At 51.4% G+C, this 24,072-nt stretch overlaps 1 protein-coding gene across 1 annotated transcript in view; it reads left to right on the forward strand.

The window, feature by feature from the left end:
• LOC131560374 (cAMP-specific 3',5'-cyclic phosphodiesterase 4B) overlaps window positions 1–24,072 on the forward strand; it is an 85,448-nt gene that overhangs the window by 11,861 nt on the left and 49,515 nt on the right. The window contains exons 2-5 of the mRNA XM_058809064.1: window positions 13,147–13,341; window positions 15,228–15,264; window positions 15,352–15,422; window positions 19,861–19,910. Coding sequence (XP_058665047.1) covers window positions 13,147–13,341; window positions 15,228–15,264; window positions 15,352–15,422; window positions 19,861–19,910 — 353 coding nt within the window. The remainder of the gene's footprint in view (window positions 1–13,146; window positions 13,342–15,227; window positions 15,265–15,351; window positions 15,423–19,860; window positions 19,911–24,072) is intronic.

The following is a 24,072-nucleotide window of genomic DNA, read 5'->3' on the forward strand; positions in this document are numbered from 1 at the left end:
TATCACTCCCTTAGGAAGAAACGTTTAAATATGGTTTGGCAATGAGTTTGGAAGGGGAGATTAATTAAAAATCTGAAGGTGGTGATGGAACGGGTCTGTGTCAGGTGCATCACTTGAGCTCCTATTGGCTGTTTGAGCTCCCCAGGACAGAGATTTACTGGGGCACAGTGGCTCTGAAGGAGTGGCTCTGTCTGTATCTCTCCATTTAAGTGCATAAAAGAGCTCTGGAAAATCCAGAGAATAAATATTGGCTGAAGGAATTGAGGTGTGTGAGTGAAGGCTTGAAGTGGGGCTGTATTGAATGTCCCAGTTTCCCTCAGATCACAAAAAGCTCTGACATTTTTCATCCATAAAGACATTAAATTGTTTGGAGTGGAGGCTGGAAGAACAAGCTGACCCCCTTTTGCTTTGCTGCGTCCAAATTGTGCAGTGTAAGAATTATTCCATTAAACTCTGCCCTCACTGCAGCTCTCCCAGACCAGTTTAACTCCAGGAATGAAAGCCCAGCTGATGACAGATGGAATATGATGGGTTTATTTCAGATTAAGAGCGTTAAAAAGTGGGTTCTGGCAAGGAAAAAAAAATACCGTGTTTTCCTGAGGAGACACAGGAAATTGTCAGAGCTCTTAGAAATTGTCACCTTGCACGAGATCTGACCTGGCAGCACAGCAGCTTGGAGGAGGAATTGCGTGAGGCTGACAAAGGTCAGTTCTTCATCCAGGCTGGGAGGGGCTGGGGCTGCAGGGGTCCACAGGCAGGGGAACATCCCATGGAATCATCCTGTCCCCTGTGCCCTGGGCAGGGACAATCCCACTGCCCCAGGGTGTCCCAGTGTCCAGCCTGGCCTTGGGCACTGCCAGGGATCCAGGGGCAGCCACAGCAAATCTGGGAATTCTATTCCAGCCCCTGCCCACCCTGCCAGGAGCAATTCCCAATTCCCAATGTCCCATCCATCCCTGGGAGCCATTCCCTGTGTGCTGTCCCTCCATCCCTGTCCCCAGCCCCTCTGCAGCTCTCCTGGAGCCCCTCCAGGCCCTGCCAGGGGCTCTGGGCTCTCCCTGGATCCTTCTCCTCTCCAGGTGAGCACCCCCAGGTGTCCCAGCCTGGCTCCAGCCCTGCAGCAGCTCCATGGATCTTTACAGAGCCAGAGATGGAGTTTCTGAGTATTGCCCAGCCCCTCATGTCACCCTTCAATAAACTCTGGAGTTCCATCCTCCCTTCAGAGGAGCTGGAGTTTCTCCTGCAGGGCTCCAGGCTCCCAGCAGGACTGCCAGCCCAAATCCCCTCTCTCTCTGCCCCTCCAAGTTTGTAAATTTGCCTGTCACCTATTTTTTATGCAGTTTAATATCTTTCCTGTGGCTTCCTTTTCTCTCCTGTTATTAGAGAAGCAAAGGAAAGGCTCTCCTGGGCATGAGTGAGGAGCTGTGTAATGGGTTGCAATGGCTCCTTCCAAGCCATTGTGCTCTGCCTTGTGAATATCTATTTAATCAGTGGGTTTAAAAGAGCTGATTTGTGCTGAGTGATTTTTCTTTCTTAGACTGCAGCAAGAGCCTCATCCTCTTGTGAGGATGCAGCACAGGCAGTCCAGCTATTCTGGGCTCAATGGCCCCATTGAGCTGGGAAGAGGTTCAGGAGCAGGGATCCATTGAGATGATTGTGGCAAGGAGCTCTGCAGGGATGAAGCACAGGGTTTATTAACTCAGCCATTCCACTCAGTCAGGAGCTGGGCTGTGTTTTCTACTGACAGATTTGCTGTGCTTTAGGAGTGAGGCCAGCTCTGGATGTTTGAGAGGCACCCAGCTTTCAGTGTTGCTGCTGGAGGGAGCTTTGCTGTGTCAGAGCTGCCCTCAGCACGTGTGCCTGAGGTGCCACTGCTGCCTCTGTGCCCCCAGGACAGGCACAGGGGCCCAGAGCCACCAGTGTGGCCATGGTAACGTTCTCAGGCTGTCTCAGTGGCTTTTGGCTTCCCTCTCATGGAAAAGGGTTGGGGTTCATCGTGCCTTTGCTCACTGCAGGTACAAATTTAACCTGAATTTGGGTTTGTGAGTGATGAGTGAACAGCAATCAGAGAATTAGCTTCAATCCCAGAGAACAGCCCTTGCAAGAGCACAGTGCAAAGCCATCATGGATGTGCTGTGAGCAGCAATAAATCTCTGACCTGAGCAGGGTGAGCCCTGCCCAGCTGCCCAGGCTGGCACACACTGCTCCCCTGCCTCCTGAGCCCTGCACACCCCCCTGCCCAAACACAGCAGCACCTTGGCACGAGGCACAGCCCGACTGTTCTGGCTGAGAGCTCAGCACAGGAGGCTCTGACACGAGGCTTTTGTTGTCCTCTCCTTATCTTGTTTGCTCCTCACATGATCACCAGCAGGCCCTGGCTATCTGTGTGGCATTTGCTGTCCCCTGGGTCAGCTGTTCCGCAGGGTGACACCGGGGTATTAATAGACAGTGTCACGCTGGGCTCTGGCTGAGGGCTATCAGGACAATCCCCTGTTTGCCTCTCACCCTGGCTCTGCATGCTGATGGTTCCCAGAGGCTGTCAGGGCCAGCAGCCACCCCAGGAACATCCACACAGTGCCACCAACACCTCCTGACCTGGGAACCCGGGGCTGGCCCGACAAGGACAAAAGGAGACGGATTCCTGCTGGAGACAGGGTCACCCAGAGCTGTGGCACAGGGACGCATCCAGGTGGGCTTGGAATATCTCAGGAGAGAAGCTCTGTGACCCCCCTGGGCAGCTGCTCCAGTGCTCTGCCACCCTGAGAGCAGAAAAGTTCTTCCCCATGTTCAGGTGCAATTTGGGTTTTAGTGTAGGGCCACTGCTGCTTGTGGCACCACTGAAAGGCCTGGAACCATCTATTCCAGCAGCTCCTCGTCATTTCAGGTGTTTTTATCATCTCCTCACTAATTTCAGGTGTTTTTATCAGCTCCTCACTAATTTCAGGTGTTCCCAGCAGTTCCTCACCTGTTTCAGGTGTTTTTTATCAGCTCCTCACTAATTTCAGGTGCTTTTTATCAGCTCCTCCCTAATTCCAGGTGTTTTCACTAAAGCCTCACTAATTTCAGGTGTTTTTTATCAACTCCTCACTAATTTCAGGTGTTTTAATCAGCTCCTCACCAGTTTCAGGTGTTCCCAGCAGCGCCTCAGCAGTTTCAGGTGTTTTTTATCAGCTCCTCACTAATTTTAGGTGTTTTCACTAAAGCCTAGGTGTTTTCACTAATTTCAGGTGTTTTCATTAAATCCTCACTAATTTCAGGTGTTTTAATCAGCTCCTCACCAGTTTCAGGTGTTCCCAGCAGCGCCTCAGCAGTTTCAGGTGTTTTTTATCAGCTCCTCACTAATTTCAGGTGTTTTCACTAAAGCCTAGGTGTTTTCACTAATTTCAGGTGTTTTCATTAAATCCTCACTAATTTCAGGTGTTTTAATCAGCTCTTCACCAGTTTCAGGTGTTCCCTGCCGCTCCCTTACCAGTTTCCAGTGTTTAAATCAGCTCCTCCCTAATTCCAGGTATTTTCTCTCCTGTGTTCCATCAGTGAACTCCAGCATCTCTCCCCCTCCACGGCAGTAACCCCTCAGTGCCTGCTCTCCACAGGTCTCACCACCCCAAATGTTTCCACACGGTGAGTCAATATTTTTAAATGGATCCACTTTGGCCATCGACTGCCTCTGCCTACTCATTCTTCATTAGCTCAGGTCAAACCCTTTATCAATACCCTTTATCAATAGCCCAAAACCCCCAGGATGGCTCAATTCTCATTAGCTCGGGAATGGAGCTGTAACTGCAATCAGATACAATGATTTTGTGCCAGGCCCACACATTTGTGCTTACTCACACTGCAAACTTCACCTTCTGTGTAATTAAGCATTAATTAATTGTACCAAGTGCTCTGCTTGTATTTATCCCAAATTTCCAAGTGGCTGTGGCTGCTTTGTTGTGTTGTTTGATGCTCCTGGACTTGATGACTTGTTTCAGATTTTAGTTTTGGGCTGGTTTTGCTCAGTGCTCCCACATCTCTTATTTCTTTTGAAAAGCTTTATGGTTTGCAGGAAGTGACTCCAAAACAGTGATTCCAGCAAGTGATTTTCAACATGAAACAGAGCTTCTAAGGGACCATTAATTAAGGAAGATAAAAATAAGCCCCGGAGCAGGTCTGGAGAGGATTTGCGGGTCTAGGGAACATTAACAGTGTTATTAAATGATATTTTGGGTGCCAGCAGCGCTCTATCTGTTTTCACATCAGGGAAATCATCCCAAGAGGGTTTGATTTGCTGCCTGACCCCACCATTTGGCACAAACCACATGAAATGTGCTGCAGGAGTTCTGCCCTGCCTGGATTTTTGGCCTCACAGTCATTCCTTTAAAAGGTTTTGTTCTTGCTGCTCACCACCTCTGACTTCTCTCCACGCTGGGAAGCTTTTCCTTCTGCTAAATCCAGTTTGCTGTCCTGAGTGATTAAAGCTCATTGCAGACCATGTGATTTAACAGCAGAAAATGAAAATCTGGGGTTTAGCTTGACCCTCTTTCCCCCCCTTTTTGTTTTGCAGCTGCCCGAGGAGGAGGGGAGGCAGTGTGGGCAGGCAGAGCTGTCCCTTCCGCCTCACTGGCCTTGGGAAAAATGCAAATTTATGGAAATACTGTCTGGGCTGGCAGGCTTTGTATTCCCTGGCTGTGCCTGCGTGAGCTGGGCTGGGCATTTCACAGAATTGTGGAATCACGGAATGGTTTCCATCGGAAGGGATCCTAAAGCTCCTCTCGTTCCTGCCATGGCAGGGACACCTCCCACTGGCCCAGGTGCTCCAGGCTGGCCTTGGGCACTGCCAGGGATCCAGGGCCTGCCCACCCTGCCAGGGAGCAATTCCTTATCCCCAGTCCCTCTCCTGCTCTCCTGGAGCCCCTCTATGCCCTGGAATGGCCTTCAGGATCTCCCTGGAGCAATGTTTCATGAGTTACACTATTAATCCCACCAGGAATAACATCAAGTTGGTGTTTACCCCCATCACTCCCACAGGAAAGCTGTTCAGTGCTCTGGCTGCTCTCGAGGCACAGATTTCCCTCTGATTTCCAACCTCAGTTTATTCCTGTCCATTTTATCCCCTCTTGTTTTCACACCAGCGTTGTTCTTTGGTGATTTCCTTTGGTGCCTTTGCCTCAGGCCCTTGTGACACCCCTGTGTGGGGACAGCAGGTGCCATTCCCAGCCATGGCTGTGATCCCTGTGCCAGTCCCCTCAGACAGAGCAAACCCTTTGTGCCAATGGGCCAGGACTTGCCATCCCTCAGATTCACCCCTAAAACAGCAGCAGGTGGCAGATGCTCCCGAGCTGGATGATGCAGCCTTTGCACGGAGCTCCTGCTGGCCCTGAAATGATCAATGAGAGCTCTGAAAAGATGGCCCTTGGAATCACATCCCTGGGCTCTGACATTTGCTATCACAGTGTCCTTTCCCGTGGATAGGAGAGATGGGGGGTGCAGGCATTTGAGAGATGTGAAGCAGGGAAAATTTTGCTGAAATGTACCCAGCTGGATTAATTATTGTTAAAGGCCGAGTCTCCAAAGGATTTAAAGATCTGAATACCATTTTAGGACATTTCACTGTCTTTTTACTGACAGGCTCCACGGATCCCAATTATGGAGATAAATCCAAAAACCAGGTCAAATAATTATTCCATGAATCAAATGGAAAGGCTGGATGCATTTCCGAGCACAGCAGCTTTCCACGCACCCATTGCTGGAGTTTTGGATACCATGCAAGGGCTGGGGGAATTTAAAAAATTAGTGCAGGAAATGTGTAAATCTTCCACCTCAAAGGCTGCCTGTTCAGCTCAGGTGAAATGGAAACTCTGTGGTGTCTGTAAGTTGTCACCACGGTTGTCACTTTGTTCCTGTCTCCTGTGTGGCTGACAGCAGATGAGAGGAGCTCTGTGAAGTGGGGCCGGCCGGAATGCAGCAGCTCAGAGCTTCCCCCTGCTTGGAAAGGCAGAAGTGCCTCTGGAGCCGTGCCAGGGTCTCTGTTTAAGGGCAGGATGGAATAAAGCCTGGCTCTGGCCAGCAGCCTCCTGATGCTCTGGCTGTCTGTGGATCCGGGAATGCTTTCCTGAGTGCTGGGAGCTCAGGGTGTTTGTGCAGGGGACCCTGGAGAGCCCTGCTGAAGGCCTGGCTCTGGGAAGGGAGTTGAGTGCAGATTGCACTTCAGAGGGGTAGCAGATCCTTGAAGATGCATCAGTAAATGATGGAATATAGGACTGGAATTCCCCTTCCATTGCCGGTAATGTCCCAGTGGGGAAAGGCAGGGCTGGACCCCGTGTTCCCACTTGCTGGCTGGAATTACCCCCCCACACTGGTTCTGGGAAGGAATCAAGGCTTGTCCAGAAGGGCTGGAGGGTGTCCTGGAGCCCCACCAGAAGAGACCAGTGTCCCTGTCACATGTGCCAGGCCACCACAGGCAGCCTCCAACATCCATGTGCTGTGGATTGGGAGAGACAGTCTGAGAAATGCTACAGGGCTTGGCTGGAGCTGGGAGAGCTGGGAGAGCTGGAGTGACACTGAACAGAGCAGAGCAGCCAGGCCAGGCTGGGGCAAACACTGGAAACCTCTGTGCCGTGGGACAGCAGCGTGTCACAGAGCAGGCGCTGCCAAAATCCCGGCTCTGGAGCACCGTGCTGTCCCTGTGCCTCCTGTCCCACAGCCACGAGCCATCCCAGCTCTCCCCACAGGGAAAAGGGGCAGCTTTCCCCTGGGGAGGCTCAGCTGGGTTCTTCATGCGGCAGAGGCACAGCTGGTGCTGGAGGTGTGGGCAGAGACACCTGGAGCGTGAGCAGAGCTGCCAGAGCTGCACAGCAGCGGCACCACAGAACCCTGGGGAGTCTGCCCTGGGAGGGACCTTCAGGCTCATCAGGGACACCTTCCACTGTGCCAGGCTGCTCCAGCCTGGCCTTGGGCACTGCCAGAGATCCGGGGGCAGCCACAGCTGTCTGGGCACCCTGTGCCACTCATACCTTGCTATACCTCAGCTGGGTAGGAGGGGAAGCAACTGCTCCATCAGTTGTCAGCTGGAATGTTTTCAGGAGGAAAAGTCCCTTAGGAAATGGCATCGCTGCCCATGGTGGGAGTGATCACACTCACATCCATATGTCTTTCCAAGCTCTGGAAGTAAAAACACAGGTGGGATGTCTGCTTTGTTTGACTGTGCCTTGCGTTTTCCAGAGATTAGTGGCAGAGAACCATTGGAAGAGGATAAAATAGCCCAGGATGTACATTTGGAAAAATAACAACTGGATTTCAGCACTCAGAATTCCTTCTCTGGGGGACTTGAAACAACTCCATGATGTTCACTTGTTACAGGATAATGTCGAGCTGCTTATCTGTAGTAAACATTTAAAGGATTAGGTTTTTTGGAATCCTTTGTGCTAAGAGAGAATCCAAACTCATTTTTACCTCCTGCTGTATTTTTCCAGCCATCTCCTGGTGGCTGCTCCAATCCGGCACGGCACTGGATACAATCCCTGACATTTGCTGTGCAAACAGGAGCCTCCCCAGAGTGCTGCTGGATGGGTTCTGAGAGCTGGGAGGGCTCTGGGGACTCATTTTTACCTGCTGAAGGTGGGTTTGGGTTGCAGAGAGCAGCGGCTCTCGGGTCTGTTTTGGGCTCTGCTGTGAGCAGGGCAGGGGCTCTGGTTGTTCTGTCTCTGTTGTGCCCAGTGAGCAGGAGAACAGGAACAGAGAGTGAATTAAAGTCACAGAATGGTTTGGATTGAAAGGAGCTTAAAGATCATCCAGTGCCACCCCCTGCCAGGGCAGGGACACCTCCCACCAGCCCACTTTGCTCCAAGGCCTGTCCGACCTGGCCTTGAACTTCTTTATTCAGAGATTACAAAGTCAAGTAAACACATATTTTTGCTTTTGGATACACGCAGAGGCTTAATGATGTGTTTAGCAGCAGCTGACAGCTTCTGTTACAAACACTTCAGTCAGTGCTGCCGGGCTCCTGTGCCAGGCAGCTGTGACAGCACAGGGAGGGGCTGCAGGGGCTGCTGCCTTGTGTGGGGACACTGAGCTCTGGAGATTGTGGCATCACGGAACCACAGACCAGGCTGGCTTCTATGGCACCTTAAACATCATCCCATTCCGCCCCTGCCACGGCAGGGACAGCTTCCCCTGCTGCTCCAAGCTCCATTGTCCAACCTGGCCTTGGGCACTGCCAGGGATCCAGGGGCAGCCACAGCAAATCTGGGAATTCTATTCCAGGGCCTGCCCACCCTCCCAGCCAGGAACAATTCACAATATCCCAGTATCTGAATCTACCTTCTTTTAATTTACAGCCATTCCCTGTGTCCTGTCCCTCCATCCCTGTCCCCAGCCCCTCTGCAGCTCTCCTGGAGCCCCTCCAGGCCCTGCCAGGGGCTCTGGGCTCTCCCTGGATCCTTCTCCTCTCCAGGTGAGCACCCCCAGGTGTCCCAGCCTGGCTCCAGCCCTTGGAACAGTTCTGGGGCTTTCTCTGGGCTCTCTCCAGCAGCTTCAGGTCCTCCTGATGTTGTCCCCAGGGCTGGGGCAGCTCTGCAGGTGGGGCCTCACCTGGATAAAAAAGTCAGGAGCCACAAGAGGGACAAACCCAGCAGAGGGGTTTGAACTTGTAAGGGGTTCCTAAGAGTAACAGTGTTTTCCCTAAGTGGGAGAAGGTCGGGAGGGGAAGAAGGTCAGTGATGCCTGTGGAGCTGTGAGCTGTCACCCCGGGGAGCCCTGTGCCCCTGCCAGGGCTGTGCCAGGCTCCCTGTGTCCCATCCTGGGCCATTGAGTGCTGATGGTTTCAAGCACAGCCCTTTCCACATGGGAGATTATTTAGGAAAAGCAGCAAGCTGTTCAGATAATGGGGAACAGGTGCACAGCGTTAGAGAGTGGCCAGGCAGTGCAAGGAACAGCAGTTTTCCTTGTTCTTGGTTCTAAGAATCCTGAGGGATGTCTTGGTGAGACTCACGAATCTCAAAAAGGAGTTTTATAATTAACAAAGCCTGCCCAAACCTCTGGAAATATTTTGGAAACATTGATATCATGAAGGTTGTACTGTAGTTAGGAGATGGGGAGTAATGTCCTCAGGAATGACTCTGGGAAGGCAAAGCAGATGGTGAACCTTCTTGGAGAGTCAGTGCTATCATCCTCGGGAAAAGTGTAAATTCCCAACATAAACAAAAATCCTCGAGCCTGCCTGGTCTGCTGGGCTGGAATGTGTTTGTGTTTGTTACTCCAGAGCAAACTGTGGGGCTGTGCAGCTCTCATGGAAACCACTTGACTGGCAATGACGATTGAATGACTCTGAATTACATCCAAAGCGTGGCACATTCCTGTTTCTCCACCCTTGTGCCAAATTTTGATACATTCCACGACTGCTGGTGGGCAATGCTAGTCCAGGGACATCGGTTCCTGAACCTGGTGAAGGGTCTGGAGTGGAAATACGAGGGACAGCTGAGGGCACTGGGCTTGTTCCTCTGGAGGAGGCTGAGGGAGCCTCACCAGGGTCTGCAGCTCCTCCCGAGGGGCAGTGGAGGGACAGGCACTAATTTATTCTCTGTGACCAGGGACAGGATCCCAGGGAACGGCTGGAGCTGTGTCAGGGGAGGTTTAGCTGGGATTTTGGGCAAGGTTCTTCCCCAGAGGGTGCTGGCACTGCCCACGCTCCACAGGGAATGGTCCCGGCCCCGAGGCTGCCAGAGCAGCTCCAGGAGCGTTTGGGCAGCGCTGCCAGAGATGCCCAGGGTGGGATTTGGGATGCAGGGCCAGGGGTTGGATCGATGGCCCTTGTGAGTCGCTTCCAGCTCGGGAGGCTCTCTGATCCTGTAGCTGTTACAGTAACACTGCAGCATTTGAGCAGCTGGGGGTTGCTGTTATGAATTCTCTTTGTTTGCAGAGTGACTCACGAAGTCTCGCTGTGTTTTACAATGATTTCTCCTGGCTCGGCGTTGTCTGCTCATACCGCGGCTCAGGCGCAGCTTTGCACAGGTCCGGGGCCGGTGCCCGCTCGCAGCTAACTCCTGCCACCTGCCGTCTCCTTCCTCTCGCTTCCCTGAGATCCTGGCTTCTTTGGGATGCGCAGGGATCGGGGAGCGGAGCTGCAGCCGCCCCGCGGCCCGTGGGGAGCGGAGCTGAACGGCCGCTGCTCCCCGCTCTGCGCTCCCAGCTCCTGCATCCCGGAGAGCCGCACGGGGAGCCTGCAGAGACAGAGACATCCCGGGAAAGGCACGGGGAGCCTGCAGAGACAGAGACATCCCGGGAAAGGCCCCCTTCCTTCCTAGCCCCACACTGCTGGGAGACAGCACTGCCTGGGCTAGGGCCCGTCCCGCTGGGATGGTGGAATCACTCCGGAAAGGCCTCCAAGATAATCAAATCCGTCCATTCCCACCTCCGTGTCCCCAGGTGCCACATTTGCACAGCTTTAAATCCCTCCAGGAATGGAGACTCCACCACTGCCCTGGGCAGCTCTACTGGTGCTGGTGTCACCTTTCCTCCTTTGGAGCCTGTTCGACTCTGGCAGGGCTCAGTTCCCTGGAATCCCTTGGTGCGCAGGGATTTCCCAGTACTGGGAAATGTTGGTAAATAGGTCTGATAACACAGGTTGGAGTCAGGCAGGGAATGCTCCCACATATCCTAGAGATATCTCTTATGAAGACAGAGATTTCTGAAAGATTTTTAGGGACTTTAGATATCAAATTTCTGGCCCATATGTTTAGATAACACAGTTTATATCACAAATGGGGTGTCTCGCTGTGAGTGCTGTTATTTGGGGATAAATTGGAATGGAAATTTTGGGGGTTTTGTGCTTTGTATTCTGCCATCCTTACTTCTAAGTGGGCAAATGCAGCTTTTTTTCCACTTGGACAAAGCCTGTGGGGTGTGCAAACTGCAAAGAGGATCTCACAGTCTTTACAGTGTTCTGAACACAGTGATGAAGTTTTTCCAGCAAAGCTCAGCAGTTAATTTCCAACAGAAAAAAAAATAGTGGGAAATGCAGCTCTGAGACGGCAACTTTACAATCCCACTGAAGTTCTTACTAATTCCAGCAAGTGTTTGTTTGGGGGATATTTTGGCATCAGGGCACAGTTCCAGGTGGGTGTTGTGCAAACCAGGAGCAACTGGTGACAAACACAAGGTCTTGCTCTCTGTGTCTCAGGTCACATTTTCCTAACATTGGATCATCCAAAGGGAATATTTTCCCATATTCCAGTTCTTGTACCTATTAAAAAGCAGTGCCAGCAGAGTTATTCCTGGGTTTGAGGATCTTGCTCACAGGCTGTACCTCTGGGAGTGCCTGTTCAGTCCTGGCAGAGGTAACTCCAAACTCTGGGATCAGTCACTTTTTGGGGAATTTTCTGTTAACTTCTGGCTGAGCACATGGGTGGCTGAGTGCTGGATCAAGGCCAAGGAAAAGGAGCCTGAGGAGCACTGGTGTGGCTGCACATTGAACTTGAGGAAAGGAATAAAAGCACTTTTCAGTTGGACTAACCACGTGATCCGTACGGCAGCATGCCAGGTGCTGGAACGGGGAACAGGGGAAGTGGGCAGCAGGAGCTGGAGCAGCCATGGTGTTCCCAGCTGGGCATTGGCTGTGGAGGCTTCTCATCAAGGCAGCAGTTCATCCCAGTGATGTAGAAATCTGAAAAACTTGCAGGATCCAGGCAAGTTCAGGCGTTCATACTTTATGTGCTCCTCCTGCCGCAGTTGAAGCTCTCTCTGCAGAGAGGAGGGAGAGCTGGGGTCTTCCCTGCCACTGTGCTCAGGGAATCTTCTGGATTAAGGAGTGGAGGGGTGGAGAAAGGCACAGCAGGAACCACAGCCCGGTGTCCTGGTGGGGCAGCATCCAGCATGGGATGAGGCACTGGAGCAAGAGACAAAAGCTGACTTCCAAAGGCAAGGAAATTCCTCCTGAGCGTGGCCGTACCTCACTTGGCTTCCTGGGCCATGGTCACACATCTGGTGTTTCCATCAGGCCAAAGGAGGCCAACCTGCTCATTTTCAGTGTTTATGAGGGGTGTCATTGCTGGAGTAGCCAGGGTGACTTCAGCCACGGGTCACAGCAGCCAAGCTATGAAACCACAAGAAAGTGGATGTAAAATGGAAAAGGTGACAAAAAGTTTGGTGGTTTTATTTAGTTTTTAAACAGCCCTTCATTTTACAGCACAGCTGTTTAAAATTCACTGAAGTGATACCTTGAATGGATAAAACAAGGTTTGGGCATCCAGCTCCCACAACTGCCAAGTGCTTGCAAATCTTACAGGGTTTCAAAAGCTTGGCTCCGGAGCAGATGGGAGCAAGGCTGGGCTGGAGAGTGCTGTCATGTTGTGGTGCCTTTAGTCCCTGTTGTGCTCATAAGACTTGGAGTGAGGTTTGGCAAATCGAACCCCTGGGCTTGTGCAAAAGGCATTGAGGGTGGAGTGGGGTGTTTAGAATAATGGAATCCTGGAATGGTTTGGGCTGGGAGGGAACTTAAAGCCCATCCCATTCCATTACCTGCCATGGCAGGGACATCTCCCACTGTCCCAGGTGCTACAAGCCATCTCCAGCCTGGCCTGGGCACTGCCAGGGATCCAGGGGCAGCCACAGCTGCTCTGGACACCTGTGCCAGGGCCTTCCAGGGATGGATTCTCCGTCATCTCTGATCTATCCCTGCCCTCTTCAGCTGCTGCGTGCTCGTGCTGAGAGCTGTGCTGAGCCGCTCAACGTCCGTGCTGAAGGAAGCATGAGCAGAGGCAGCCAGCACAGGAGCCTCCGGGGTAAATGTTTATGGTCACACAGGGTCCTCCTTGCACTCGGGAGAAACTCGGGGTCGGTGAGTGGCTCTGATGGCCGCAGGCCGGTGACACGGTGGGAGCTGTGCTGAGGTGGCACAGTGTGAGCCACGGTGAGGTGATGCAGTGAGCTGTGCTGAGGTGACATGGTGGGAGCCGCCCTGAGGTGACACGGTGGCACAGAGCCACACTGAGGTGACACGGTGGTAGGGAGCCACACTGAGGTGACACGGTGGCACAGAGCCACACTGAGGTGACACGGTGGTAGGGAGCCATGCTGTGACACAGTGGCAGAGAGCCACACTGAGGTGACACATGCTCTGCGAGCCCTCTTGTGGCAGCGTGTGACCCGCGGTGTGTGTTCCGTTCGCAGCTTCGATGTGGAGAATGGCCCGTCGCCGGGGCGCAGCCCGCTGGACCCGCAGGCCAGCTCCTCGTCGGGACTCGTCCTGCACACGACGTTCCCGGGCCACAGCCAGCGCCGGGAGTCGTTCCTCTACAGATCCGACAGCGACTATGACCTCTCACCAAAGACCATGTCCAGGAACTCCTCCCTCCCGAGCGAACAGTAAGCACCAATTCAGCTCGTGTTCTGCGCTCTCCTACAGCTCTCTGTGCTGCTCTGATCCTCAGAGCTGTGTTAAGAGGAGCTTATGGGTGGTTCTGGCACATTCCATAGCTGGAATGCACAAAACAGGTGCTGATCCAACATCCTCTCCCATCCCATCCCATCCCATCCCATCCCATCCCATCCCATCCCATCCCATCCCATCCCATCCCTTGAACATTCCCATTTTCTCCAGAATTCAGCAGAAGAGCTTTCAAAGCCATATCCTGGAATAACAGATAAGTTATGCTGTACTTTTATTTACAGTATTGCTGTTCCCCATCGTGTTTTGGGGCTGTTCCCAAGAACCAAGGGGAAAATGAGACAGATGGCTAAGCTTGAGAGGATCGATACCCACAGAGTGTCCTGGATTCCCAGCCCCTCACTTTGAAAGGCACATTTTGAAGTTTTGAAGCGGCCATTCAGCTATAAAAAAAGTGCTCGTTAAACAAAGTTGAGCTGTTGCGAAAGTTTTGTCACGGAATGGAAATCTGAATATTAGCCAGATCCACGAGAATTCTGCGAGAAAATATTCCTGCTGAGTTAAAACTGAGTAAATATTTATTGGAGGAAACACTCCAGATTATGCAAATAGTGTTTCGTGTAAAGGGTGGATTGTAACAATTCCCAGCAGTGTGCTGGGGTGGGGGAATCCCATAATTTCCCCCAAATTCATGGCTGTCTGCAGCTGAAGTGTCCATCCACCATGGGCATCAAGGCTCTGTTAGCACTGGGACAGAGTCTCCATGAGCAGGAGACAATTTTAATTAAATTTAGGCTTAATAGCACTGATACCCGAGTGAGGATGAAGGGATGACCTCTGGCAGCACAGCAGGGACAATTGCTCTTTGGAGGGGTCCAGCACTGGTGGAGAACTCTCCAGAGGGTCCTGGAGCTGGCTCTGCTGCCCTTGCTCAGTACATCCTGTTATTAATTATGAGATTAAGAATAGAATTGACCAAAATGTTGCTTCTAAGAGAGCCTAAAGGGGATCCAAGAAAGCTGGAGCCGAACTTGGGACAAGGAATGGAGGGACAGGAAATGGCGGAATGGATTTAAGCTGAAAATGGGTAGATTTAGTTGGATATTGAGAAGGAATTCTTGGTCAAGAGGGTGGGCAGGCCCTGGCACAGAGTGCCCAGAGCAGCTGTGGCTGCCTCTGGATTCCTGGAAATGTCCAAGGCCAGGCTGGGTGGAGTTTGCATCCACCTGGGGTACTGGAAGGTGCCCCTGCCCATGGCAGGGGTGGGACTGGATGGGCTTTAAGCTCCCTCCCAAGCCTAACCTTCCAATGATTCTATACCCTACCATCTCTCAGTTAGGTCAATCATACAGAATGTTCCATACACGCTCAAGTGCCATAACTAATACCAAAAAAAAAAAGGCAAAAAGAAAAAAAATCCCTCTTATTGCTGGTATATTTTGCTCACAACTTCTGCTCAAATCTTCCGTGATGAAAACAGCCAGACAAAACCCGGCGTCTGAACAAGGTTAGAGACTGCGACAGAGATCAACAAAAGCCAGGAAATTCAAAGGTGACCTTTCCCCGCACCACTACGGTTGGTTTTTTTCCACCGCGGTGCAAGCGTGAGCCTTAACTTTTGAATTTCCTGGCTTTTATTGCCTGGCGTTCTCAGTCCGAATGCTTGCTGCAGCCGGTTGTTTTGGATATACACGGTGACCTTTCCATTAGGAACAAGCTTTTATGTGGTGTTAACTAAATGCTGCGTGGGTACGTTCGTGAGGAAAACCCCCTCAGGAAAACGCTCCTTCCCTGAGGTGAATTTCACTTTGTTTGAAGGTAAATTTGTACAGAAATTTATACATTTTTCTCCGTTTTTCCTTAGGCATGGCGACGACCTGATTGTCACACCTTTTGCCCAGGTGAGTTGATGGCATATTGGCCTCTGAAATAGTTTTTCTAAAGCATTAAAGCGGAGAAGGTGACACCTGCGGTTTTGTCTCCCTCAGGTGCTGGCCAGTCTAAGAAGCGTGAGGAACAACTTCACGCTTCTCACCAATTTACACGGCACCTCCAACAAGTAAGCCTGGCTTTTTAAGCTCCTTTCGTACACAAGAGGAGCCGGCGGGGCCCGAGCAGGGGCGGCGGGGGCAGGGGAGCGGCGGGAACGGCGAGGCCCGGGGAGCGGCAGGGCCGGGGAGCGGCGGGGCCCGGGGAGCGGCGGCCACGGTGCCTCAGGCTCCGCCATGGCCTCACGGCTCCGCCGCGGTTTGCGCGCGACGCCAGGGGGCGCCGTCTGCCCTCCCCTCATGGCGTCCATCCCCTCATTCCCTCATGCTCTCATCGCTCCATTCCCTCATCCCTCATTCCCTCACCGCCTCGTCCTCTCATCCCCTCATGGCGTCCATCCCCTCATGGCGTCCATCCCCTCATGCTCTCATTGCTCCATTCCCTCACCCCTCATTCCCTCACCACCTCGTCCTCTCATCCCCTCATCTCCTCATCCCCTCATCCCCTCATCCCCTCATGGTGTCCATCCCCTCATCCCCTCATGTTCTCATCCCTTCATTCCCTCACCCCTCATTCCCTCACCACGTCATCCTCTCATCCCCTCATGGCATCCATCCCCTCATGCTCTCATCGCTTTATTCCCTCACCACCTTGTCCTCTCATCCCCTCATCCCCTCATGGCATCCATCCCCTCATCCCCTCATGCTCTCATCCCTTCATTCCCTCACCCCTCATTCCTTCACCACCTTGTCCTCGTGTCTCCTCCTCCCCTCATGGCCTCCATCCCCTCATCCCCTCATGGCATCCATCCCCTCATCCCCTCATGCTCTTATAGCTTCATTCCCTCACCCCTCATTCCGTGACCGCCTCGTCTTCTCATCCCCCTCATCCCTTCATCTCTTCGTCCTCTCCTCCCCTCATCCCCTCATCCCTCAGGTCCTCCCTGAGGAGCAGGCATTGTGTTTCATTTTGTGCAATGTCCATTATGAATCATGGGGGCAGTTTGGGGCCCCACACCACAAAAAAACACATTGAGGGGTTGGAGAGTGAGAAAGAAACAGATCTGGGTCTGGAGGCCCAGGAGAGGCTGAGGGAGCTGGGAAGGGGCTGAGCCTGGAGCAAAGGAGGCTCAGGGGGCCCTTGTGGCTCTGCACAGCTCCTGACAGGAGGGCACAGCCGGGGGGGTCGGGCTCTGCTCCAGGGAACAGGGACAGGAGCAGAGGGAACAGCCCCAGGCTGGGCCAGGGAAGGTTTATTTGAATATCAGAAAGAGTTTCTTCACATAAAGGGTTCCCCAGCCCTAGCACGGCTGCCCAGGGCAGGGCTGAGTCCCCATCCCTGGAGGGATTTAAAATCCCTGTGGATGTGGCACCTGGGGACACAGGTCAGTGGTGGCCTTGGCAGTGCTGGGTTGGATTTGGTGATCTCAGAGGTCTCTGTCAACCTAAAGAGTTCCATGATCTTTGTCATGTGGCCACCTTGGCTATCCCAGGCGTTCCATAATGGTCCTGCCCTGCATTTCCACTGCTGCTTCACAGAGCAATAATAATCCCAGAATTGTCCCGGTTGGAAGGGATCCAGCAGAATCAAGGCCAACTCTTAACTGGCCCGCAGAGGGATCAAACCCCCTAAGGTGGTGTTATCAGCTCTACCCAACAGAGCTTATCTCACATGAGCTGTTCATGGCCAAAGGGCACCCCAAACCTGGAGCTCTGGGAACAGCAAGGATTTCCCAGAAGTGGCATCCTGGAGCTCAGCTGCCAGAGGGCTGCCCAGAGAACTGAATCCTACATCACTTCCTTTGACACTGATTGCTCTGAAGGAGGAAGGTGATGCACTCAGGAGGAGGATGTTGTTTTTCCTACCTGCTGAACAGGAGAAACCAAACAAACTCCTTTTTAGGCCTTTGTCCGGAACCACTGTTTCCCCTTGGCTATTTATACAGAGCCAGTCATCGTCATCCTCTGGCCTGCTGGGCCCCAGAGAGCTGTTCAGCCTCAAACCATCATCACTCATTCCTGGCGAGGTCTGCTGTGCACCCACCCGTCCCACTGATCCTTCACTGGCTCCAGAAGGGAAGGATGAGGATGAGGATGAGGATGAGGATGTCCCCAGTGGGACACCACGGGCTCGCTCCACTCCAAGTGTGATTGGCATCACCTGGTGTCCACCACAAGCTCATCATCTTTATTTTACATAAAGCCCAGCATTTTATCTGGGCATGAGGTTTTCCCTCCTGTTGATTCCTGTTGGCAAATTTTGATGGGAAGGAACTGCTGCATTCCAAGGTGGAGGTTAATGAAAACCCAGATGGTTTAAATATTCCTTTTTCATAAGCTTTGCTTTTTTGGAAAGCTTGGGCATTTTGGCTGTTCTTAATGAGGAATCTGAAACTGGACAGGGCCGGAAGGAAGCGAGGGTGTAACCTGTAGGACACACAGGCATCTTACAGTGTCCTTTGGAAAGCATTCCCAGATTTGATTGAGGTATAAAGTGTTTGCCTGGCCAAAGTAAAAGTCATTAAATCTTTAAACTATCCCATGCCAAGCATCCCAGTCCATGGTGGAATGTGCTTCCAGGTGCCGTGGAGCTTCCTGCGCAGTTTCCACAGAGCTCTGCTGGGTTGCAGCCATGCTGCCAGCTCATGGTTTTATCATCTGTCTCATGATATGTGACATTTTACTTAAACTTCTGCTCTGGGCATCATGAGAATCTCAGCTTTCCTTTACCCCTTCTTCTCCTCTCTTCTCTTTTTTCCTCCTCCTCCTCCACCCCTCCTGGCCCGAGCAAAGAAAAAGAGGATGCTGTCCCACATATTTGCTGGAAAGTATGAATGTTAAGGCCTGCAGGAAAAAAAACAACTGGCAGTCATATTTTTTGGACTTTAACGTCAGGGTTCTTGAGGCAGTTTCCTGATTGGAAAAGAGGAGAGGATGATTAATGGCTTTGGAGTGGCGGAGTTTGGCAATCGCAGCGCAGGACGCGGTCGGGAAGCATCCGGAGCCGGCTCGGTGCGATGCCCTGCGGCGGGCGGGACGGAGCGGGCAGCGGCAGCCGAGCAAGGACAGCGCTGTCAGAGCTCTTCCCTCCCTGCCCGCAGAACAGGATGGGCACACAGCCCCGAGGGTGGCTCCGGAGCGGGGAATAGCGCAGGGAGCAGCGGCTGGTGCCTGCCCACCCCTCAAAGGCATGTCAGTGCAGCTCGGCGCTTGGAGATCCCTGAGCTTGGATCCCTCTGCTCCGCGCTGTCCCTGTCGGGGAGTTTCTGTTTTTTAGAGATCTCGAGATTTGGCTTTTCAAAGGCTCAGCAGAGGCAGGTCGGGGCACATTTGCCGGGAACTGAGCGCCCAGCGCGTGTGCCCTGTGCTGAACCCTTCAGAGAGCCCGGGTGCTGCTCATGCTGCCAGAACAGCCTTTGGGTGCCGGGGAGGCTCGGGCTGGGAGCGGGGCTGGAATCGCGCTCCACACCTCACCTGGGCAGCGAGGCCTTCCCGGAGCACTTCTGAAGAACCCCCCGGAGCTACAATTGCAGCACAATTGAGCCGCTCTGCCTGCTTTGATTCCAGCTTCAAAGCAGAGCTGGCGAATAATGGATGTTGTAGTTCAGTGGCTGACTCCGAAATTTGGGGTTAGGAAGGAGGTCGGCGAAGGGAGAGTGTGGGGAAATCTGGCTTCAGTTAAAATGGATCTGAAACTTCTTTGGGGAAGCAGAAGCCCAAAGTTTCATTTTTGGTCAGCCTGAAGGACTGCAGTCAATCCAAACTGAAGTGTCTTGGTTTTGGTGTCAACTCTTTTTAACTCCTTTAGAAAACAAGTCTCTGATGATGGTTTCAGCTTGAAAAAGTAACAGTTTTGTTTGGCAAGTCTTACAGGGAGCTGTGTTGACATTTGGAGGGAATCTGCACCTTTTCCCAGTCAGATCCTGTTGGCTTGACTTGAACCAATTTTTTTCAAATAACTTCTGGCCCCTCCAAAATCCAGGAATTGCTGCTGAGATTGTTGGTCAGAGTCCAGGAAGTGTCCTTCAGCTGTCTCAGAGCTAAACAGTAGTGACTGCAGCATCCTCTTCCTCACTTCAGGAGCAATTCCAGTGTTAACTGGAGGGTTTGAAGGCATATTTCTGACCTGACCTGTGGCATTGCCTTGCAGCAGTTTGGCATCACTGCAGGGTCCATTCCAAACTCTGTAGGGAAAAGCTTTGTGGGAAAAGGCCTTGGCCATGGGGGAACTCCAGAGCCTGGCCCTTGCTGCCTTCAGGGATGTTTTGAGCACGAAGTTGCAAAGGCAGCATGGGATGGTTCCATTTCTCCTCATTTCCAGCCTCTGGAGCAGGCAGAGAGCAGCCATCTCTGGCTTTTCCTAACAGATCTGTCAGTGCTGCTCGACAAATCTTTGTGAAATGTTTGGGGCTTTTTGGGACAATAGAAAAGGATTTTTAACTGGGGGAGCTGGCAGGGTTTGCAAAGATAAAATCCCACCTCTGACAGAGAATTCTTGTTCCCTCCTAGGAGATCTCCAGCCACGAGTCAGCCACCTGTCTCCAGAGTGAACCTGCAAGGTACGTGTGGGATGTGGGGATGGCTGCCAGGCCAAGGGCACACAGCATTTATTGCCCAGTTCTGCTCACAGCTGCTCTCCTGCCCCCTCCCCAGTGCAAGTCTGGGTTCCTCCTGCAAAACTCACAGGAGAGAGCTACCAGGCTGCAAATATTGTTATTTTAATCGTTTGGTTTGGGGTTTGTGCTGGTGCATTAGCACAGGAGATGAACACGATTTTGGTTTGATAGTCATGGCCACAGTGGCTGCTGTTCTTGTGAGTCCCTGTGAGCACAGGCCTGGACAAGCCCCAGCCCACGAGCCCTGAACAGGCTCAGACACAGCTGGGTCTTTTTTTTTATTCTGTTTATTTCAGTTTGTCTCCATGTGATCTGTGTACTCAAACCTTTCCTGGGTGAGACTCCCTTGCCTTCCTGCTGGGAAAGGAGGTGCCAGGGCAAAGTGGGGTGGGCAGCACCGTGAGGGCTGCTCAGGCAGGGGAAGGACAAGGGTGAGCAGCAGAAGCTGATTAGCTAGGACAGGTTTATTTGCTTTGACACCTGGGTTCAGCCAGGCTGAGGGTCTGTAGAACCCTGCTCAGCATCAGAGCTGGCCCTGCTTGCACTAATTCAAAGGTTGCTCCGGAGAGAAGGAGATAAGATTTGGATCAGTGCCCATTTGTAAGGTTTAATCTCAGCCCTTCCAATAATTACATGCTTGGAGGGACTAATAAAGCTTAATTTTCACAGCATGTGAAGCCTGGATAACTATAATTTCCTCTCCTGCTGTGTGTTATTTATTCTCAAGGGACACACAGAGTCCTGGACACTTCCAGGTTAGGTTCCTCCAAACTTGTTAATGGGAGATGGAAACCTCTGATTCAAAAACAAAACTGGACAACACAGTCTCAGACTCCTTCCCTTTCTGTCACAGCCAGCAGGAATGCAGCTCATCATCTGATCTAAGGCTGGATCTAGCAAAGCTTTGAATTTGTGCCTGTGTGAAAAAAAAAACAAAAAAACCCACGGAAAATTTCCTAGGCCTTCAATGAATCTGTTTATGTAAGTTAGACAGTCTAATAATGAGGAGAGAATGCCCTTCCAGGAATTTTTAGGTTCGTTTTCTTAACACGTTCAGTGGAAAAAGTGGCTCTCAACTTTTTAACACTTTGGGCATATTTTTCTACACTATTTCCAATGAGAGCTGTAGGCCACTTGGTACTTTTTAGCTGATCCAAGCTTCTCATGCTGGGAATATATGAGAATTCCTTTAGTAATGAAGTGTTTGACACACAGAACTGTAGAGCAAGTGTTGTGTTACCTTGTAAAGGCTGGATTTGTGGCCCCTCAAGTAAATAGGTTTTTAACCATGAATCTTAGCTGCTTTTAGGTGAAATCTTCAAGTAAAATTTTTAAAAGTGAGTTGGATCATTGCAGCTGTGGTAAATTGTGACACTTTGTAGGTAAGAAGGAGATGCATTTTTGAGATTAATAGGCAGTTGTGTGATTTCCTACATAAACCAGCCAATATTGGCATTATTGGTAGAAAACCCTGTGTTCTTGGTTAAATTCAGGTCATTGCCTTCCTCTGCCTCTTCACAGCCACTGTCACACTGACTTCCTTTCCAAGCAGCAGGAAACAATCACAACCCTTGACTTTCTAAGGAAGTTTCCATTTAATTCAGCAAGAACAGAGATTTTTAAGGAACTTTTTCAGTGTTTGCACCTTTTTTTCCCCCGTGGATGGTTCTGCTTTGGAAATGATGAACTGAAGGAGAGGTTTTCCTAGTAGAACCCTTCCAGTTCTGTGCCAGCAGCTGAGAGGATGCAGAGTGTTTTTCCTGAAGGTTTTGCAGAAGGAAGCAGTCGTGTTTTGATTGGGACCAGGCTGCTTCACATCTCTGCAGATGAAAGACTGTGTTTGGAATGGACTGGGTTTAGATTCACGAGATTTGTTGAAGCTGGGAATTTGATTTTAACTCTCCAGTGTCACCCGTTGATTCACGGCTTTACCACAATGCACTGACATCACTGTGAGCATCTTGTGGATGTCTGCTTTGATTTGTCATTAACGAGGTGATTTATATCCTGTTCTGAGAAATACAGAACTCAGGCCTTAAAGCAAACAGGGCTGCATTAATAAAATTACCCTGGAGGGAGGCAAATTACATCCAGCATTTGCACTGCAAGGAATACATGCCAGCTATTTACTCCAGCTGGAATATTCCAGGATTTTCCAAGCAACAACAGCCAAATCTGTTGCTGGTGTTGCATCACTGAGGACCCAGGCCCGTGGTGGAATAAATGAGCTGTGGTGAAATGAGGAAATTCTTTTTTTGCTTTCATTTTCTTTAAGCAGAAAAACTTTTGGCCGGGTTTTTCCTGGGACAAAGGACTCTGAAAGGCACTGCTGGTGTCACTGTGTATTTCAGAGCTTTCTTAACCTTGCAAGCACAGCCAGAGAAGGAAGGGCAATATGGATTGAACATCCTGTGTTTTGTCCTTGGTATCAGCTGAAGTAAATCTGGCAGATTTTTCCTGTTATTTTGTTATAAGTGCAGCTCACAGGAACGCACAAAATCACTTTTATGAATTAACTGAGAAACCATAACATGGAAATACAAAGCCATAGCAAAAGTCCATCAGTCCTTAACGAGCTGGGCAGGATGATGGAAGTGCTGTGGGTTCCTGTGGTGTGTGGCATCCCCAGCAGCTGTGCAGGGCCAGGGCTCAGCCAGCTCTGGGTTACAGGAACAATGAGGGACACGGTGTCACAGTGTCCCTGAGGGCTCTTTCTCCTGAGGTTTCTTTCTCCTGTCCCCCTTTGTTTGTGCTGAGCGTGGCCTCTGCCACAGTTACTGCTGGTGACCTTTGTGCCACCTTGGGCTCAGGAATCGATCAGAGCCTTCCCTTCTGCCCCCAGCTCTCCCCTCCGCTGGCCCAGTGAAGGTCTGCAGTTCCTACCCAATGATTCAACCAATAACACCTTTAACCAGCAGCACGTCTGGCTTTCCCTGCTTGCTTTTGTTCTTTCTTCCATGTTTGTTCCCCTCAGTGACCCTTATTCCCTCTGAATCGAATTGCCTTTCACAGTCCAAGCCTCTCATTCTTCCACAAATTTGGTACAAACTTTTCCCAACCTGTTTTGCTCCCACACCATCAGTCCTGGGATGGGCAGTGTTTTCCCATTCCTGTTTGATCCACTGCCACATTTAATGTCACCAGTGGTGACAGGAGCAAAGCACAGAGCTGTGGATCAAACAGCACTGAGTTTTCCCCTGACTGCGAGGGGTTTGTGGAGAGTCTTCTCAAGATGCCCTTGGATACTCTCAGCACTCACTAATGACAGTTCTCCTCACAATTAATGATAGGCATTCTCCTCACAATTAATGATGGGCAGCTCTCACAATTAATGATAGGCATTCTCCTCACAATTAATGATGGGCAGCTCTCACAATTAATGATAGGCATTCTCCTCACAATTAATGACACAACATTGCTGATCTGCCGCAGCCCCAGGCTTGTGGGGTGCTGCCCTTTGGGATATGTCACCTGCAGCATTTCAGGGCTCAGGGGATTAAAGCTTTGTTCAAATTCCTCTCTGGGGATGGGAGGGAAGGGTCGCTGTTTTTCTTCCTTGTGCCTTAGCTCTGCTTTCCTGTACCTCGGCACGTTTGTCTGCTCCTCTCACATGCCTTTACACGACCTCCAAACTCGTACTCTTTCATTTTTCCTGTGGGTGTAGGACGTACACAGACTCGTGCACGAACCTTTGTGTAAAGCATAAACAAAGGCTGGATAATGCTCGTGCTGCTGACAGCCCCAAGTTCTCGTAGGAGCTAGGGAGCCTTGTGCATCCGAGTGAGCTCTGGGTTACAAATATCTCTGATCCCCAGCAATTAGCACGGAGCTGCTGCTCTTGCTCCATCCTGCTCTGCCTGGCACGTGCAGAATGGCTCTGGGCACACACGGAGCAGTGGATTCACCCTGAAATTCTGTTTCTTTGACGAGAGTTTGGCTGAAGATTTGACCTTTTGATTTGGAGAGCCACTGTAAAAGTCAAATGGCTGTGGTGCTTTGGGTTTTTAAGTGGTGCAGAGGAACCACGAGTTCCCGAGCAGCCGAGCCCCCGAGTCACAGCCTGCGTGCACAATGGAGGCTTGTGAGCACCTACAGATATTATTTT

The sequence above is a fragment of the Ammospiza caudacuta genome, chromosome 7 (assembly GCF_027887145.1).
Source record: "Ammospiza caudacuta isolate bAmmCau1 chromosome 7, bAmmCau1.pri, whole genome shotgun sequence".
In the NCBI taxonomy this organism is placed as follows: domain Eukaryota; kingdom Metazoa; phylum Chordata; class Aves; order Passeriformes; family Passerellidae; genus Ammospiza; species Ammospiza caudacuta.